Source organism: Hippocampus guttulatus, chromosome 15 (assembly GCF_054856545.1).
Source record: "Hippocampus guttulatus isolate MCC_2025c chromosome 15, RoL_Hgut_1.0, whole genome shotgun sequence".
NCBI lineage: Eukaryota > Metazoa > Chordata > Actinopteri > Syngnathiformes > Syngnathidae > Hippocampus > Hippocampus guttulatus.
Window position 1 is genome coordinate 13,766,371 of NC_141275.1, and position 18,062 is coordinate 13,784,432.

General features: G+C 44.6%; 1 protein-coding gene across 3 annotated transcripts in view; it reads left to right on the plus strand.

The window, feature by feature from the left end:
- The first annotated feature begins 6,094 nt into the window (after positions 1–6,094).
- The window catches only part of fryb (furry homolog b (Drosophila)), a 30,906-nt gene continuing 18,938 nt past the window's right edge, over positions 6,095–18,062 (plus strand). The window contains exons 1-16 of one of the 3 annotated variants that reach the window (XM_086130454.1): positions 6,095–6,803; positions 11,977–12,170; positions 12,428–12,481; positions 12,601–12,740; positions 13,584–13,674; positions 13,762–13,841; positions 14,035–14,115; positions 14,723–14,891; positions 14,971–15,063; positions 15,458–15,556; positions 16,352–16,453; positions 16,549–16,652; positions 16,826–16,934; positions 17,020–17,106; positions 17,344–17,648; positions 17,878–17,985. In XM_086130454.1, coding sequence (XP_085986580.1) covers positions 6,536–6,803; positions 11,977–12,170; positions 12,428–12,481; positions 12,601–12,740; positions 13,584–13,674; positions 13,762–13,841; positions 14,035–14,115; positions 14,723–14,891; positions 14,971–15,063; positions 15,458–15,556; positions 16,352–16,453; positions 16,549–16,652; positions 16,826–16,934; positions 17,020–17,106; positions 17,344–17,648; positions 17,878–17,985 — 2,084 coding nt within the window. In that variant the 5' untranslated portion in view covers positions 6,095–6,535. Of the gene's footprint in view, positions 6,804–8,474; positions 8,694–11,976; positions 12,171–12,427; positions 12,482–12,600; positions 12,741–13,583; positions 13,675–13,761; positions 13,842–14,034; positions 14,116–14,722; positions 14,892–14,970; positions 15,064–15,457; positions 15,557–16,351; positions 16,454–16,548; positions 16,653–16,825; positions 16,935–17,019; positions 17,107–17,343; positions 17,649–17,877; positions 17,986–18,062 lie in introns of those variants that run through there. The other 2 variants (XM_086130455.1, XM_086130456.1) reach the window with 2 other exon arrangements.

Here is an 18,062-nt window from a genome sequence, read left to right on the forward strand (position 1 = left end):
CTAGTATTATTATTGTTGTCGGATTGTCTTGTGTTGTGTTTTTCATCTGAGGAAATTCATTCCAATCTTGTGAAACAAGAAGTGTGTAGCACATGTGGTCCTGTTCTAAAATTATGATTCAAGTTGTGTGAATGCTGCTGATAGAGAACTGAAGCCTCTGTTCCACTTCCTGGTTTCTTTCAACATTACAGTTCTCTATTTTTAGCTACCAAACCACAGCCCTCACACCCGCTACAAGTAGGTACACCTGCACAATTTTTGATAACGTTCTGGTATTGGATTTCATTATAATTGATATAAAGAATGGCTGCTTCCGATAGTGTTGATAAATAAATTAGTACTGCTATCTTTTTGAATGCTGTTCTTGGTATGTCATTAGATCAAGTGTAGCTACCTAAGGAAGTGGCTGATGATTGATTCTTTTTTTTTAGCATGATGCGGCAGTACAAAATAATGCTCTCTGAAACTTTTTCAAAAATTCAGCCCCTGAAAACTTTTAAGTCAGAAACATACATTATGACAGTGGGGTTCAGCATGAGATCCACCAAAAAAGTTTCCAAAAAAACCTTCACAGGAAGTCTGCCCTTTTGGTTTAAAGCTGCCGTTTTTGTCATGATTCGGTTTGGGACCAACAGTTGGCACTGTAGGGCTCCCCCTGCAGCTGCACACCTGTTGGTCATTAGGTAATTAGTGCTTTAAAAGGACTCCCAGCCCGACCACTCATTGTCGCTCTTGGCTACTGTCATGTTTGTTCGTTGTGTTTCTTTTGTTTGCTTGCAACTATCATGTTTGTTTCTGTCATGGTTCTGTTCCTGTTAGTTTTTTTGCCACAGTCATGGTTTTGTTTTGCTACTTTGGATTAGTTTTGGTTGTTAGCACTTTGTTTGTTTTGGATTCAGTTTTCTGTTTTATTAAATATAATTCGTCAAGTTCACCCTGCTCCTCCCTCCTGCCCGCTTTTTGGGGTCCACCACCCCCTCGCAACGTGACAGTTTTAGGGTCAATTTAAGTCATTTATGGGGTAAAGAGAAATTATCTGACTTCTACCAAATTCGAAGCTTGTATATAAATCAGATGAGTGACAAGAATTTGTAAAAAAAAACAAAAACTTTTGGGCATTGTTTTGGCAGAGCAAAGACAGATGTCTCACTTTAAAACAAAAAAAAAACAACTATTAAGTCAACTCCACAAAGTCTTGACACCAAGAAATTTGGCAAACAGGTTCAGCATGAAGAGCCACACACAAAAAGGTCTCAAAAAAGCCACAAACACACTAATATTCACAGGTCAGCCATTTCGATTTGAAGCTGCCATTTCAAGGTCAAGTTGATTTCCAGGGGTCCTCCAAAGCCAAACACCCGACAGAGATTTTGACGGCCATCGTGCTGCCTGAATACAAGTCAACAGTGTTCTTTGTTTGCACAGATGCTTTGCTTTATATCTAAAAACACATTCAGTCTTCTTTTTCCTGTCTTTCTTGGCCTTTATTCCATCATTTCACTGCCTCGCTCAGCATCCTCCATGGCAGGTGTCCTGCCCTTGGACCGAGATGCGCCCCTAGCGACAGGTTGACGAGCACCTGACACCAGCCAATAGGAGACGTCTTTGGTGCCAGTTTCTCAAACGGGAGTCCTCGATTGGTTGCTAAGGGCGTGTCCTCGATCATCTCACTTCTGCGTGCTGCTTTTCGGGGCTGTTGTGCTGTCAGCCGGAGCGAGGAGGCGAGACAGACGGACCGATGAAAACAAGCCAGACAGACGGCACAAAACAGGCTGAATAGGTGTCTGGAGATGGTCCAGTGAGCGCACACGTCGAGGAAGAGAAGGTACGTTTGGAATTTAATGTCGTGTCGGGGCTATCTGGTGTTCCCGCCTGCCTGCCTTGGCGGTGACCACAAAGGCAGAGGCGGGCGATGGTTTGATGGAAGAGGTGACGACCACCGGGGCTTTGGGTTAGCTTGGTGGCTAACGACTTAGCTTCGTGCAAGGCTGGTCATATTCGAATTCGAGAGCACTTCGTAAGATTTGAGACACCTACACGGCGCATAATGCCAGCCTGCTGCGAGAGGGATATGCTAAGCGTACATGTGATGGTGCCCGTGACAATAAGGCAGCTAAATTAGCAATGCTAATTGCTAATGTGAGTGGAAATTGAGATGAGTATATTAAATTTAATGTGAATGGGCCAGGCTTTCAACTGGAAGAAAATGATCGTGATGTTGATTAGTGTTTGATTAAATAATGACGTCACTGAATTAGATTGTGTTGGGTGACAAGTGCAGTGATTTTGGGGAGGTTTGACGTTAAAAGCCAGGGTAAAAGTCCAATGACTCTGAAACTCCAGCCTACCCACACACAAAGACAAAAACTCACAAATGAGTGTTGCCCACATGTGTAGTATACGTAAAATTTGATAAGAATCAGAGTAAATCTCTCGGAGGAATTTGTCTTTGTTCCCTGGAACTGGCCGCAATGATCCTAAAACAGCAGCTTCAAACCAAAATAAGATAAGATAAGATAAGAAAACCTTTATTAGTCTCGCAATGGAGAAATTCCCAATTCACAGCAGCAAAGTTATGAAAGGAAGAAGTAGAACAACAAAATATAGGAGCTGCTGGAAAAGCAGCCACTCAAAATGGGAGACTTCATGGTTTTCATATGTGGGAAATCATCAAACTTCACAGTCAGGCTCCAGTCACACACAATGACGAGGTATCACATCTTTGTTTGTTTGTTTTCATATGCGTCATGTTCAGTCCATCCACGCGACAGGTCCTGTAAAAATGGGTCACCGGTTGATGATGGCGATGATGAGGATGTGGGTCACGGGTGGATTGTTTGCTCCCACCCACTGGTGCTCATGTTGCTGAGTGTGTGGAGGACTATGTTTTTGGTGGATGCTTTTTTTAGTGTGTGATGTTTGCAAAAGCTCCTTCGCCCTTTTAGGTAACCGAGACATCGATGTACCGAGAATATGTTGACATGACATGATAGGTGTCTTAATAGCATGTCTGTGGCATGCTTTCATCAAAACCTGCCAAGCATCAAGAATGATAGACATACAGTATTTACAAAGCATATTTCGTGTCATGGTGAAATTGGCTCGTTTTAGGGGCCAATCTGTCTCATGCACTTAAGGCCGCACAGAAACATGGCACAGAAATTGAGTTGAGAAATAGGGAGATGACTTAAAGATTCATTTTCACCCCTTAATGGGTGGTCAGACACTCCAGACAATCTGAGCAGACTTGTATTTAATCCACCCTCCCAAAGAAACACCCCCATCATCATGTTGTGAACTCACGCCCATCTTTATTCATTGTCATTTTTGTTGCCATGGATACCATCTGGCACCGTGCTCCCACTGGCTTCCGTGCACGGCGCGGTCTTTCTGCCAGGCGAGTCTGCACACACACACGCACACACACATTCCTCGGAATCCACTCCTTGTCGTAACGTGGCCTCGGGTGCTGCAAATGTTACCGAGCGCAAGTGGGTCGTGTGTTTATTGGTGGAGGAGATGACCATCATACGAGAATGTGTTGTTCTTAATGCTCATCAAGATTCATGTGCACTCTTAAGAAAATTCATCTATTTTGGTTGCAAGTGCCCATTTTAGTGTCATGAGGGCTCTTCTCCGAGTGTTTATTTACCTTGACGACCTTCAACCTTGAGAATAACAACGTGACTAATAGAATGGACTCAAGGGGGCACCATTGGCGTGTCCAGAATTGACGTCTCCTTGAGTAGCATCAGTGCATCGTGAAAACTTAACAGTGAACTTCAGTGCATCTGATGTTTCGATGATCAATACCTGGTTATGTCACAAAACTGATTGTATGTTATCAAAAAGATCAGTTCAACCTGCGATGCAATTTAGTTCAATGTAAAAGGTTTGTCGTGCCGTACTATTTGTTGCCATTCTTGAACTGCAGACTTGATGATGCCAACTTTATCGGGGGTTTTTTTGTGTTTGTTTTTTGTTTTTGTGCATACATGCATGCACGTTTTGTATGGTGACGAAAAAAAAGTTTTAATTTGTCCTCTCTTGCACCTCAGTCTCAGGCTAGCTCTGTGAGCTAATTTCCACTCATAAACCAGGCACTTTTTGTGACCTGAAGGGCAAAAAAAAAAAAGGAAGAAAGAAAAACACTTAGCACCTGTCCCCCTTGCAAGGAAAGGACACAAGCACTCTTTTGTGCAAGACTCATCAGAAACCTGTCGGGCAAGACCATTCACGATACGGCCTGATGTCATGACTTGGCTTCATTTTGCGCTTCACGGGACCATTACGTCAGCTAAATAAAACGACAGTTGCCGCTTACAAAAAAAAACAACTGCTGATGGAGCAACTGACAGCCGCTCCCTTTCTCCTGCGCTATCGACCCGCTTGGTTCAATTTAGACTTGTTTGGGACTCTTCTGACCCCTCTGGTGACTATTAAAAAAAAAAAAAAGAAAGAATAGCAACTTGAATTCAACTTGAGCGGAATCAATTTCACATTGCTTTCCATAAGCAGTGATTAATCCACATTGTGCTAACTTTGGACCCGAGGTACAATCATATGTTCTTCTACCTTCTTGCGTCTTTTATTTCGCAAGATTTTCTCTTAAAAGCCATTTTCGCCCAACCTTAGGACGTAGAGATCAGAAACAATCGGATTATCCCGAGTCTAGTTGTTGACCTTCTGGAGTATGACACACTGACTAATCAGGTCGAGCTAAGCAAGTAGAGCAGCTTGTCACAAGACCGAGCATCACAAAACAATCAAAGCCAACCTGACAAACTGTCACAAACTGATCACCGAGTAGGGTGGCCTCGCTGAGCGTGTCTTTAATTGATCACCCGCAATTGTCAATTGGCAAACAGAGGTGAGGAAAACAATAGCGAGTTTGGAGCATCTCTGCCCCGTGGCACCGAACCTTTGTTCCGTTACTAAAATCAAAGACGTTCGAGATAAACGCTTTATTTCAAAATCAAATATTTCTACAAAAATATACCTTCACCATCAGCATTAAATGATAGATTTGTCATGAGTAACCCGAGAATCAATTTCAGGTTTATTTTTGGCAATTTTCAGGCTAGCTAGTTGTGTTGTCTCTTTCAAGGAGCAATTCATTCAGTGATTCCAGTCGACGGGACATTAAAAAACAGCGTTTACTGTCTATGAATACTTTCAAAGAGAACATATTGAACCATCATTCACGCATACATAAAGGGTTTTTTTTTCCCCTGTAATGTTTTCCATCTAATTCATCTGGAACGTGAAGCGACTTGTTTTCACACAGTGGGCCTCTTGGGTGTGACGCTCAATGGGGGTGATGTCATGACAATGGTGGCATGAACAGCTAAAAGACCCCCAGGGGGTAGATTTTCTACAGAGAAACCAAACAAGATACTTTTTTTTTTTTTTTTGCCAGGTAGTACGAAAAAGGCTCCCTGCAAACTCTTGATGTTTCTTTTCTTGTTTTGCGCTAAATTGGGAAGTGCCGGAGCGAGCAGTACTGTTCCTTATTTTTAGGACCGAGTGTGGTTTTTATTTATTTATTTTTATTTTGAGAGAACGAGGAAGCAGCAAATTCCTCAAGACTTACATCGTTGTATTCCGCACCTGGGCGATCTGTATCATGACGAAGGATTTCGACATTGGCTATGAGTGGAATTGTCTGGGCTGGAAAGCCTTGCGTCTTATCTCTTCCAAAAGCTATTTGCTTATCAAGTTTAACAGTCAAACTTACAAGTCTGTCGCGGCGTTGAGGGCTTTTCCTGTTTGTGTTTGACTCAGTCCCACCCTCTTTGTTGAGGGGTGTGTCGGCTCCCGGTAACCTAACACCATTAACGCATTGAGGTTACTGTAACTTGCTAAACAGCCTCGACCAGTGAGCTGCAGGAACGCTTACTCAGACCCACATGCCGCATACGTCTGCCGTCTGGATCAAGCCCGCGCATGTATGTCGTTTGTGCTGTCGCACTTCCATAGCGCCCCGGGATGCGCGAAAAAGAAGGAAGCAGGTGTTGGGAGTAGTTCTTCACGTATGATCTGTGGGAGTGTTGAAAAATCACCTCAGAGAGAAAACAAAAAAAGACAGCAAGTGGAAGAAGGGAAAGGAGATCCACCCAAACATTTTCACGCAACCAATCATCACGCGCTCTCGGAATTGGATCCCTCCCTTGTTCACCACCTGAGAGTTGAGAAAGCGCAATTGTGCCTCGGCGAGTGAGAAGTTTGAGAGAGACAACAAAGACCAGGTCTACTACCGCTGAGCGTTAACAGAAAAGAAGATCTCGGAAAAGGCGCAAACCTTTTTGGGGAGGACTAAGCTTGAATCCTTGGCGTGACTCTGGTGACTTTCTGTTGGACGGAACTCACTCAAGACACAACACCATCACTTTTTGCACTTTTGAGTGATTCGCACAAGTTTTCCAGACACAGTTTTTCATCGCTCTCTTTCAAGACAATCATGCGTCTTCTTCCTCCAAAGTATCGTTCTGAGATTTTAACCGCAAACTACTGAGGAAAAAGGATTTGCCCGACAATGATGTCGTTGGAGGACTTTGGAAGCATTGCCAGCCTCGGGGCTGAGAGCGCAATATCGGACTACGGTGACAACCTCTCGCTGAGAAGCCAAAGCCAATGTCTGGATCAAGACCTTGATGATCAAAGCCAGAACCAGGATGGTAGCATTGTCATGGAGCGCATTGCCTCATTGCCACTGCCTCTGGACATGTACGATCCCATCGACTTCATCGGGAGATTTTCCAAGTTCCAGTCCCGGTCCAGAAGGCGAACACGGATCATCGTAGGTAGGTGATGACATGTTAGTTGCCTTCAGAGATTTCGTGTTGATACAAACACAGGGCAAGGACCACCTAAAAGTCATTGAGGATTCTCCAGAGGCCCGATTTGAATGGGTTGCACTCATGCAAATGCGCTCACGAGGCGAAGGTCATCCACTGTTAGACAATCTGTCGTCACACCACAGAAGATGTAGCCGGGTTTTGTCCGCCGAGATATCCTCGAGTACCCGCTCTGACAACCCCAAAAGACAAGAACACTGGCATTTCTTGGCACTCAACTAAGTCAGACTTCAGTGAGTGAGGACTTTCTCTCTATACTCCATCCTGATCTCACCATGTCAGTGTGTTAACGATGCAGTCAGTTCATTTCATTTCAATTTTGGTTCACCATTTCCTGTTCAGTTCTGTTTCCACTCGTTTCAAAGGGCCAAGCACTTTCGAGGTTTATGGCGGTCCCAACAAAAACTGCTTGATATATATACAGTATATATATATATTTTTTGGTCAATAGGTGCTCACTTTCTCATCACAAGGTTCATGTTCTTCTTTTCGCCGTCAAGTGCGTTGCTAGCAGGACCGTGACGGAACGTTAGGGGGCGGGTAGGGGTTGTCAGGCCTATTTAGAAGAAATAACCTGCACTCTATCAACTCCGAGTTGATTAACATCAATTATTTTCCACCGTGCTGCAAAGAAAAGCTCGCACGAGACGAGGCGACCCACGCATGATTAGCTGTTTTTATCCATCACATAGCACACGAGGACTATTTGAGGTTATCAGTTAACACGGTGGTGTCTGCTTGACGCAGCTGGCTCAGACTGACATGAGGAATGCGTGTGTCAACTGTGTTTTGTCATCATCGACTGACTGCCAATTTGATCGTGTCCTATCAACATTGTGTTGGGTTTTTTCTTCCCCCCGCCCCCAGACTGAGCTCAATTAACATTGCATTCATGAAACAAAGGACATCCTTTTGATTGAATGTTACATCTGTGATATTGCTACGCCTTTCACTGGCTAGTCAAATCTTGAATTGCAGCAAAACTAGTGGCTGGCAGTCAGGCCTCTCATAAAAATTAAGGTGCCGACCCCAGCACACCGCATGACAGTCCACTTGGAGTTTTTGCACTCCTTCCAGCTGTCTCGTGTAGACTTGTACAGGTGAGGCAAGGCCTCCTTGGCAAAATACTTGCTGCATAGCACATACCTCGGGTCAAAAGTTTTCACTGCTTTTGCAAAGTATAAATGGGCACCGTGTCCTTGGCAATGTTCAGCACAATTGACTCTGTGATTGCTTTCCATCCGGCTCCTTTCTTGTCGTAAGGAGCGCATTGTCAAACTGATTCCACTCGTCTTGTCTGAGTCTTAGTGAGAATTAAGCCGCTTTTATGAAAAATCGTCACTTTGAACGACGGAAACCGCCAAAATCTACGGGAGGGGGGTGAAAAAACTGTCATGACAAATGAACTCAAATTAATCAATGAAACAGAGTTAAAAATAAGACGACGGGAAATGGCAAAATAGAGCACAAGGTTAAATTACAAGCTCCAGTCTCTAGCCGTCCCTCCTTTTCCCTTCATCCTTTGCTCTCCCTCCCTTCCACCCTCCCTCCAACTGGCCTCTAAGAGGATTGGCTGCTCTCATCTCCCGATGACATCTGTGTATCGCTGTCCTGAGAGAGCAAAACACAGTGGGGCTGGGTGTTGTTTTGCCAGCAAGATAGCAACACCGAGCGCGCGTATCCCTCATTTCGGCACTTTCCATCCGCAACGCCTCATCCCATCCTCTGCCGTCTGTCACCGTGGCGACGTAGCCCCTGCAGCCATGGCGACAAGCCAGCAGGATTCCGGCTTCTTCGACATCAGCCTCAAGTCGCTGCTCAAGTCCTTCGCCGGCAGTGAGTAACACCCAGAAATGACAGCTCGGAAGGCGCACTACTTCTTGCGTATTTTCAGTTTGGCAGTCTGGACAGGAGCGTGTCACGGCGTTGAGCCGCTTTGTGAAATGCGCTGACAGCGGATGAGGAGTGAGCCGAGGATGGTGCTCAGCACTTTGCTATGTTAATTACATAGCACTTCATTGACATCACGGTGGACCACGGTTGTTGTAGTTCGGAAAAATGAACAAAATAGTGGAAACTTGGAGAAAAAAAATGAAACTAATAGGGGAGTTAAAAAAAAATAACTGAAACTGTCTATGAAACTCATTCAAAATGAAACTTGAGCCAAATGTTTGTCAATATCTTTCATCCTCAAGATTTTTGGGTGGGTTTGCAATATTTTTTGGCTTTGCCATCAACTTTGGCTTACGTCGGGATATTGATCTGTGTTTTTGGTGTGATTTTAACCAGGTACGCTCTCTGCATCATCTAGGCGGCCGTACTACTCTGAGAAAGCCCAATCTCATTTGATCTCGAAAGCCAAACGGGGTCAGCCGTGGTTATTACATACAGTAGATGGAATACCGACTGTGAATCCCGTTCCGTCAGCTTACCAAAGACAAAAATGCTCAGTTACAGTTGTACCTGCCTCAAGCCTGCATGCATACAAAGGGTTGGAATCAGCAAGGTTATCTGTCAATGAAAATGTAATCCACAACCTCATCCCCCCCCCCCCCCCCCCCAAAAAAAACCCAGCAGCCTTGAATTGGGGAAAACGGATGATTGGCTCTGTTTCCTATTCAAAACATCACTGCCAGCTTTGACAAAGGTATCTTTCGGGACTAGTCTCAGCTCCAAGGTCAAATGGACAGAAAGATCAAATGTCTTATCAAGCCCAATCGTCGTGTAAACAGCTGACGGCATCATGCCGGCCGTGCCGAAGTAACAATCGCACGTCATCGTGCGCGCACAAACCGAGGATGGTGACTCACGTTCCGTGCCGCGGTTGATCCAAATGCTTCCGTGTCTTGTGTGAAGTCTGGATGGTATCGCAAATGGAAAGATTTGGTCTCTTCTTAAAGAAAGCAGCTCAGGTTGCTCATTGGTGTTTTGTCGTCTTTTTTTTTCCAGCCTTCCACCTTGCCATACACCCACGGGGACATACCTGACATTTGTATTTGACTGCGGGATAGGTCACATGAGCTCACAAGTCTTGCAAGTGGTGATTCATTACGTCTGCGTGACGTGAACGTTACCTCACCGTGCTTATCTGTGGCTTCTCCATGAGCTTCCCTCCTTTATTTCCTCTTTCCTCTTCCTGGTGTAAGCGTCTCGTTTTCTCGGCAGAAACCAACAGAGCGGGCCTGTTGATCGTTTCTGTCGGTCGGTCGCCTAAACGGGCTGCGATAGAAAACGAGAAAGAGATGCAGGACGACATCTGAATTCTGGTCCATATGTCCAAAACTTTCTACTGTACCGTGAACCATAATGAATGAAGTCTTATTTATCAAGAACAGAATACATTGACTTTGTAATTAGCATTATGATTGTGAAAGGATCCTTTGAAAAAAAAAAAATCTTCCCGGGGCCAAGTTTTGCCAATCCTTTGTATAAAGCAGAGGGAGGCCCTCCAGTCTGGCTAAGCTAGCATAGCCGTTATTAGCGGGTATTTTCATCTGCTGCATTTGATTATTGATACTGTTTCCTTTGCAGTTGGTCCACATGACTTAGTTTGCACGTCTATATTTGCATGTGTGCGCTTGTGTATGAGTCGTGTGGGTTAAGGGGGGCTGTCGGTGGGAGTGGTGATCTAAAAATAGCATTTCCCCCCCCCCCCCTCCTTCCTAGTGGTTCTCTTAGGGCAGTGTTGAAATTCTTCTGGTCAATCTCCACAAGGGGACTCTTAACGCGACTCGTTGACAGTTTGAAAACTCCAAGCAGTGTGTTTCCAGTTGACTTTCCAGGCGTCGACTGCGGATTCCAACGTGGAGGTGGCAAGTTGGAGATAAAGCCAAAACTCTGGTCTGAAGGTTCACCTGTTTCTTTGGTGCTACGCCACCTCTGATCCGGCCTGGCGTACCCAGCGAGGAGATCGTTTGACCATTCCTTGTGGTCGACTTTCATCCAAACTGAGCTCATCTTCGCCTCGGCTCGGGGATTAAATGTGCTCTCATGAGACTCACTGGATTTTCTTTGCCTCCCCTGTGAGATGATGGAGCTCATCACCTTTAGCTATGGTTAGCCATGACCAGCTGGGTAAAAGCTTATTTCAGATTCACTCATCTTCAGTCAGGATCTTCTACTTTTGGTCCATTATGAAGGCTGTACTTGACCGACTTTAGGCTCCACTTGTCCCAGTGTTCCTCCATCCCGGTTTTCTCCAGTTTTCTCTCTCGGATCATCTTACAACCTGCACCATGGAAGTGCCAGCTAGGTGGAGCCGTGCTAGTGTCATTAGCTTCATCAAGGGTCTCGGTAAGTCCTCGGGGTGAGGGAGATCATATGAGCGCATGTTGTCCTGGTGGGATGAGTGATCGGGTTTCATGAAAACAGGGGCCTGCCTGGGGCGGCTGACCCGATTAGTAATTTGTGTCCTCTCATCTCTACGCTACCGCTGACGGCAAAGGTCGCAATCGCTAACTCACAGAGGAATTAATTTGTGACCAAGAAAGAAAAACACCTTTAGTTGTCAACATGCATCCCTACCTTTGAGTCTTGCTAAATTCTCATGCTCCACCTTGCGTCATATTAACGCCATTTCTCAGGTGATTTAAACAACCACTCAAATGATGAGCTCATGAGTGCTCACACCTACAAAAACATGTTTCCAGGTTTAAAGCTGAAGAGACCCAGCCAACAGCTGCCCTTCTGCCAAGCCATACATGCTTAGCAGTATGCATACATTACAGTACTTATATTTATACTTACAGTCTTTATATTTTGATTTCTCCCTGTGAGTAGTAGTGACATCAATGTCCGTAGCCCATTGTGTAGAGTTGCAGTACAATATGCTGAATGCCCAGCCTCAAAACCCGATACAGCGTCGCAGTTTTCCATCGCAAACTGTCGGTGGATGTGCAGGGCCCGATTACTCAATGAGCGGGTTTGAGTCGTCAGCTGTCACATTTTTTGCTATGCCACATTCCAGTCGGGTTCAGCCACATTGCGTGGTGTGCGGCGGACCTTAGGTGCCTTAGGAAGTGATCCAGACAAACCCCGTGAGGTTGCTCATCTGGTTGGAAAGAACCAAGAGCAAGAAAACAAACGCTAACTATTTGTCATGACATCCCCCTATTCGCAGCCTCTCCGGTGGGACTGAAGCCACCCGTCCCGCCCGTCACAGCAAGCCCGGGAGAGAGAAAAGGTCCTGTGATCATGGCGCCCGTCAACGTGGACCCAGAGAGCAAGCCGGGCGAGTTTGTCCTCAAGAGCCTCTTTGCCAACTTCACACTGCTGTCTGAGCGCAAGATCCGCATCATCATGGCCGAGCCACTGGTAAGCCAGTTTGCGTGTATAGAAAGATAGAGTGGCTTCCTTTTTACAGCAGGAAATGTGGATCAATGTGCTTTAATGTTAACGCAGACAAAGCGGCATGTCTATCCGCTTGCCAGGTCCTGTCTCCTCCTAGAATGCACTTGGCAGACCTTTTTAATAGTGCACAATGATGCTGTTGATGAACAACAGGCGTAACAAATGAAATTCTTCACAAATGTACACAATGAATCCCAAATTTTTCATGTTATTTTTTATAGGAGAAACCGCTGAACAAGTCTCTGCAAAGAGGAGAGGATCCGCAATTTGACCAGGTTTTGGCACACGCGATGATGACATCACCACCACCGACAACAACAAACATGGAACCTGTCGATCACGCGACTCTCTTCTCCCCCCGCCCTTCCCGCTCACTCCGTGTTTGTATTTGCAGCTGATCAGCAGCATGAGCTCCCTGGCAGAGTATTGCCTGCCCTCCATCCTCAAGACGCTCTTCGACTGGTACAAGCGGCAGAATGGCCTGGAGGACGAGTCGCACGAGTATCGGCCGCGGGCCAACACCAAGTCGAAAAAGTGAGCAAAACCGCGCTGCTTGCGCGGCAGCTTGGAAAGCTTGTTTTCCCTCTGGTGACACTTTTTGGCTCATGTCCCTTTTAGAGACCAAAGAAGTTGGAACTCGTTCTAATCCCTCGAGGGGAAATTAAACCATGATTGCTATTATAATTTAATTCTAATTAATTGACTAAACTTGATTTGACTTTTTTTTGCTGCCAATGAAACAACAATTAAATTAGTTAATGGATTTAAGGCATAACAAATGAATAAAGTGAATGTGGATGCATCGTATTTAAAATAGTTTGCAAGTTGTTAAATCCATCGCATGTGCTATAAAAATAAAGAATGATAACATCTAAAAAATATATATTTTTTAGATTCTATCATTCTTAATTTTTAAAATGTGAAGTAGTGTAATAATAATACTGTATGCATAGACATAATATACATTTTATAATTGTTTGGCTCCTTATTTTAACTTTTAATATTACTAATATTTTTCATTTACAATTAATCTCTCCCAAAGTATTTTATGAGATTCGTTGATTTTAAAACAATGAATCAACATATTTAAACAATTTCAGGGGCAAAAATACAAATATACATTATTGTTTTTCATTTTCATTTATTCATTATTATTTGTATATTATTATTTTATCTTGTTTGACATTATTAATATATTATCTTATCTGTATCAATACAAAAAATACATAGACTAGTCATTTCATCATGTAGTTGAATAAATACATTTTAATCTACTAAATTTAGGTGTAAATGAACATGACAAATATGAGCCAACTCTTGTTCATATAAAAGTTGTGTTTCATTTTTATCTATTTATTTTTAATGTATGTGTCTCAGCGATGAGCAGCAGAAGGACTACTTGCTGGAGCGGAGGGATTTGGCCATCGACTTCATCTTCTCGCTGGTGCTCATCGAAGTTTTGAAACAGGTGAGTGTGTGCGTCTGCGACCTTGTCACACCGCATTGAACGGGGCTGACGGGCTCATCTCACTACGCCGCCCCCCTCTACCGTCAGATCCCGCTGCATCCCCTGTTGGATGGACTCATTCAGGAAGTGATCAACTTGGCCTTCAAACACTTCAAATATAAGGAAGGGTAAGGGAGCGGGAGAGTCAACTACTACGGAGGAGGACTTACTCAATGTCTGATTTTTATGCCTTAAGTATCCCTGACTGGTATCGGCAGCCTCCACAAATACCTCATACCGATACTCGACCCATCCCTACTTAAAATCCCATCCTCATAATTTCCTGTATATACACCAAATGGAGGATGTTGCGTGTCCCAGGTATCTCGGACCCAACACCGGCAATATGCACATCGTGGCGGACCTCTACGCGGAAGTGGTGGGAGTGGTGGCCCAGTCGAGGTACTGTCCTGTTAACTTTGAAATACTTTGCTCTGTATTATTTACAAGGAACACGTCTGTGCGTTTGTGCTGCTCTGCTGTTTGTGTGTGTGGGGGGGATTTTTTCCCCTCTCATGACTACTGCACTGCTAACCCCCGCAGTCGAGCGCGTGCGTGCCCACATATGCACATTCCCTTTTCCACACACCCACACCCACCTTCACCCATCCTCCGCATGCCTTTCTAAATATAGCCCGGCGGCGCCATGTTGATACACATCTCCCCGTGTTGTCCGTCACAAACATCACAAACTCAACAAAGTAGGGATGAAGAATGCGTGCGTCAATACCACCCAAGTACAGTATGTGCAGAACGTACTGTATAGACAGCATACTATATACACTAATATATATATATATATATATATATAAATAGAAATGAACAGGACATATACAGGGTGGGTCAGTATTGGTCCAAACTTTTTTGACAGTATTTATTTTTTTCACAGGTACTGTAAATAATGGTAAATTTGTGGATTCTAAAGCCTTGTTGGACTGGGGGAAGAGAATGAATGAAGTGAGGAAAGGGCACACATGGTTTTGGATGGCTTTTTTTTTCACCCCTCAAGGTTCCCGGCCGTGAGGAAGAAGTTCATCTCCGAGTTAAAGGAACTCCGTCAGAAGGAGCAGAGCCCCTACGTCCTGCAGTCCACCATCAGCCTCATCATGGGCCTCAAGTTCTTCCGTATCAAAATGTATCCGGTGGAGGACTTTGAGGCCTCTTTCCAGTTCATGCAGGTAACAATCGAAAACCCCGTCCTGCGTGGAACTTGATGTGGGCAAAATAATTTCTTCTGCTGTGCTGCTGTGTGCTTAGGAGTGTGCGCAGTATTTCCTGGAAGTCAAGGACAAGGACGTTAAGCACTCACTTGCCGGACTCTTTGTGGAGATTCTCGTACCGGTTGCTGCTGTAAGTGACCACATTAGTATGAATTATTATTGGTTCTTTTTTCATCTTTCTATGCCGGCAACATATAGTGACAGGCAGATAAATGCTCTCCTCCAAAATGGTTACAAAGTCCAATTGACCCAGAAATGGTCAATGTTTTTTCAATGTTTTAATTAAGTTTTGCTTAAGGGCCACAGTTGATTTTCAAACCGTCACATGGGCCACATCATTCGTCAAGTTAATGTCTTTTTTTTAATGAGGACATAATAATTCGTGTTCAGTCACAGTGAAACTTTCTCACGTTAAGTGCGTGCCTTGACTCAATGAAGGTTAGCAAACACTGACTTCATCGGTTAGTTGATCTAACTCTTTAGTCTCTTTCTCTCTCTCTATAAATCATCTGTATCTCCCGCAGACGGTGAAAAACGAGGTGAACGTGCCGTGCCTGCGGAACTTTGTGGAAAGCTTGTACGACACCACGTTGGACCTGTCCTCCAGGAAGAAGCACTCCCTGGTGAGACGCCTTCCCCTCCCCCTGCTCATTAGCCGCAATTTGTGCGGCCACTTACTGCAACATGCAGACGCTTATCTCTCGGTGGGGAGGAAGCCGCAGGAGGAGGGCCGTCAAATTACCGGTAGTCTGCAGTATGATAGACTTTTAAACAGATGTTTACACACACATTGACATGCAAGCTTTACACTCATTGACACACAGGACAAGTGTGTTTGAATAGCAGAACAAATATTACTCAAAGCCTGGCTTCCAAACTTCATTTGAAACCCTAAATGCAGTCTGAAACTTTGATTTAAAACACAAACCCGTGCCTGGAACCCTAATTTGAAACACTAACCCCACTTTGACACCTTAGCCCTGATTTGGAAACCGTAACTTGAAACTCTGGCTGCCATTGACCGTCAACTATGATGATGACAGTTGTCAAAGCTACATAATCCCTAAAATGAGGCCTTGGGTGTGGCATTTGCGGCATACTTTATGGCTGCTTCTCACTGCCTCCGTGCTGTCACTCAGCATCACATTTGTTTCACTTTCTTTGCGCAACCCGCCCATCAACTGCATGACGTCGCTCCATAATTGTTTTTGTTGAAAGAGATGAAACACGCAGATAACCGCATTTCTGCTAAGCCTGCGCGACATGGCCTTAAAATAGTATAATCATTAATGTTAATCCACAATGAATGGATACAACGGTTAAATGTATTAGCCCGAGCTGGAGATCTGCTCTTAATGGCCTGACACTTCGCGGGTTGCAAATCACACCGTTTGTGTGTGTGCGTTTGTATGCACCAGGCGCTTTATCCTCTGGTGACGTGTCTGCTGTGCGTGAGCCAGAAGCAGTTGTTCCTCAGCCGCTGGCACATTTTCCTCAACAACTGCCTGTCCAACCTCAAGGTAAAAAATTAAAAAAAAACTCAACAACAATGTTGATTTGTGGCCTTGTATTTTTATTTTTTTTTGGGTTAATGTTGAATTGCATGTGAATGCAGAATAAAGACCCCAAGATGGCCCGCGTGGCTCTGGAGTCGCTCTACCGCCTGCTGTGGGTTTACATGATCCGAATCAAGTGCGAGAGCAACACGGCGACACAAAGGTGACCATATATGCAACCACACAATACAGCTACTTAAAGGAGACCTTGCTATGTGTTCCCCCCCCCCCCCCCCCCCACATAATATAATTTAAAAACAATACACCTGTACCTTTTACGAGAGGTACATTTTTGCATATTTGTAACACTTTCCCTGCTTTGTGCATCACCCACAGTCGCCTGACGTCCATCACCTCCACCCTCTTCCCCAAGGGGAGCCGCAGCGTCGTCCCCAGAGACATGCCGCTCAATATCTTCGTCAAGATCATCCAGTTTATCGCGCAGGTGTGTTGGACATTCTCAAAGCCGACAACGATATTACTCGTACTGTGTATGTGTTTCAACACCTGGGACATCTGTTTGTGCTCAGGAGAGGTTGGACTTTGCTATGAAGGAGATTATATTTGATCTTCTGAGTGTGGGGAAGCCTGCCAAAGCCTTCAGCCTCAACCCAGAGGTATGATTCGCTTTTATTGGACAGATATTCCTCTGCTTTCCACCAAGAAGGCATGCATCATCACTAGAGATAGGTTCTCTTTAATGTCAGAGGTACATATAGGTTGCTGGCTTTATATTTTTTTGTATTCAAAAGAACGTATATACAGTGTTTTAGGGCGTGATTTATTTTGTGGGTTGACATATCTTTTATTATTCTGACAATAATAGTCATAAATTCTTCTCTGTTCCACCTCAGCGTATGAACATCGGCCTGCGAGCTTTCCTGGTCATCGCCGATGCCCTCCAGCAGAAAGACGGCGAGCCTCCCATGCCCAACACGGGCGCCACGCTGCCTTCGGGCAACTCCCTGAAGAAGAAGAAAACCTACCTCAGCAAGACCCTCACAGAGGAGGAGGCCAAGCTCATAGGCATGTCCTTGTACTACTCGCAGGTGCGCAAGGCCTTGGATAACATCCTCAGGCACCTGGACAAAGAAGTGGGACGCTGCATGATGCTCACAAGCGTGCAGATGCTGAACAAAGAACCGGAGGACATGATCACGTATGTGACGTCAAATATGTTTGTTCATTTTTTTTCAATTACAGTTTGTGGTGATTGAATGTAAAAGAAATGAGCAATACATTTCCTGTTGTGAAATGTATTGCTCATTTCAGTCTCTTTTAGTTGATTTGTATTCATTAATGACATCAATTATTTGAACATAAAAATGAATACCGGTAATTGTTTTGGGTTGGAGTTTTTTTGTAGTATGTTTCATTGCTCTTTATAGGGGTGAAAGGAAGCCGAAAATTGACCTGTTCCGGACGTGTGTCGCCGCCATTCCTCGTATCCTCCCTGACGGAATGTCCAAACCCGAGCTCATCGATCTTCTCTCACGGTGGGCTGTGTGACAGTGTCTGGTTGTATTTTGTGTCTACATCCATTTTTTTTTCAGCATCTCTTTCCATGAAAAAT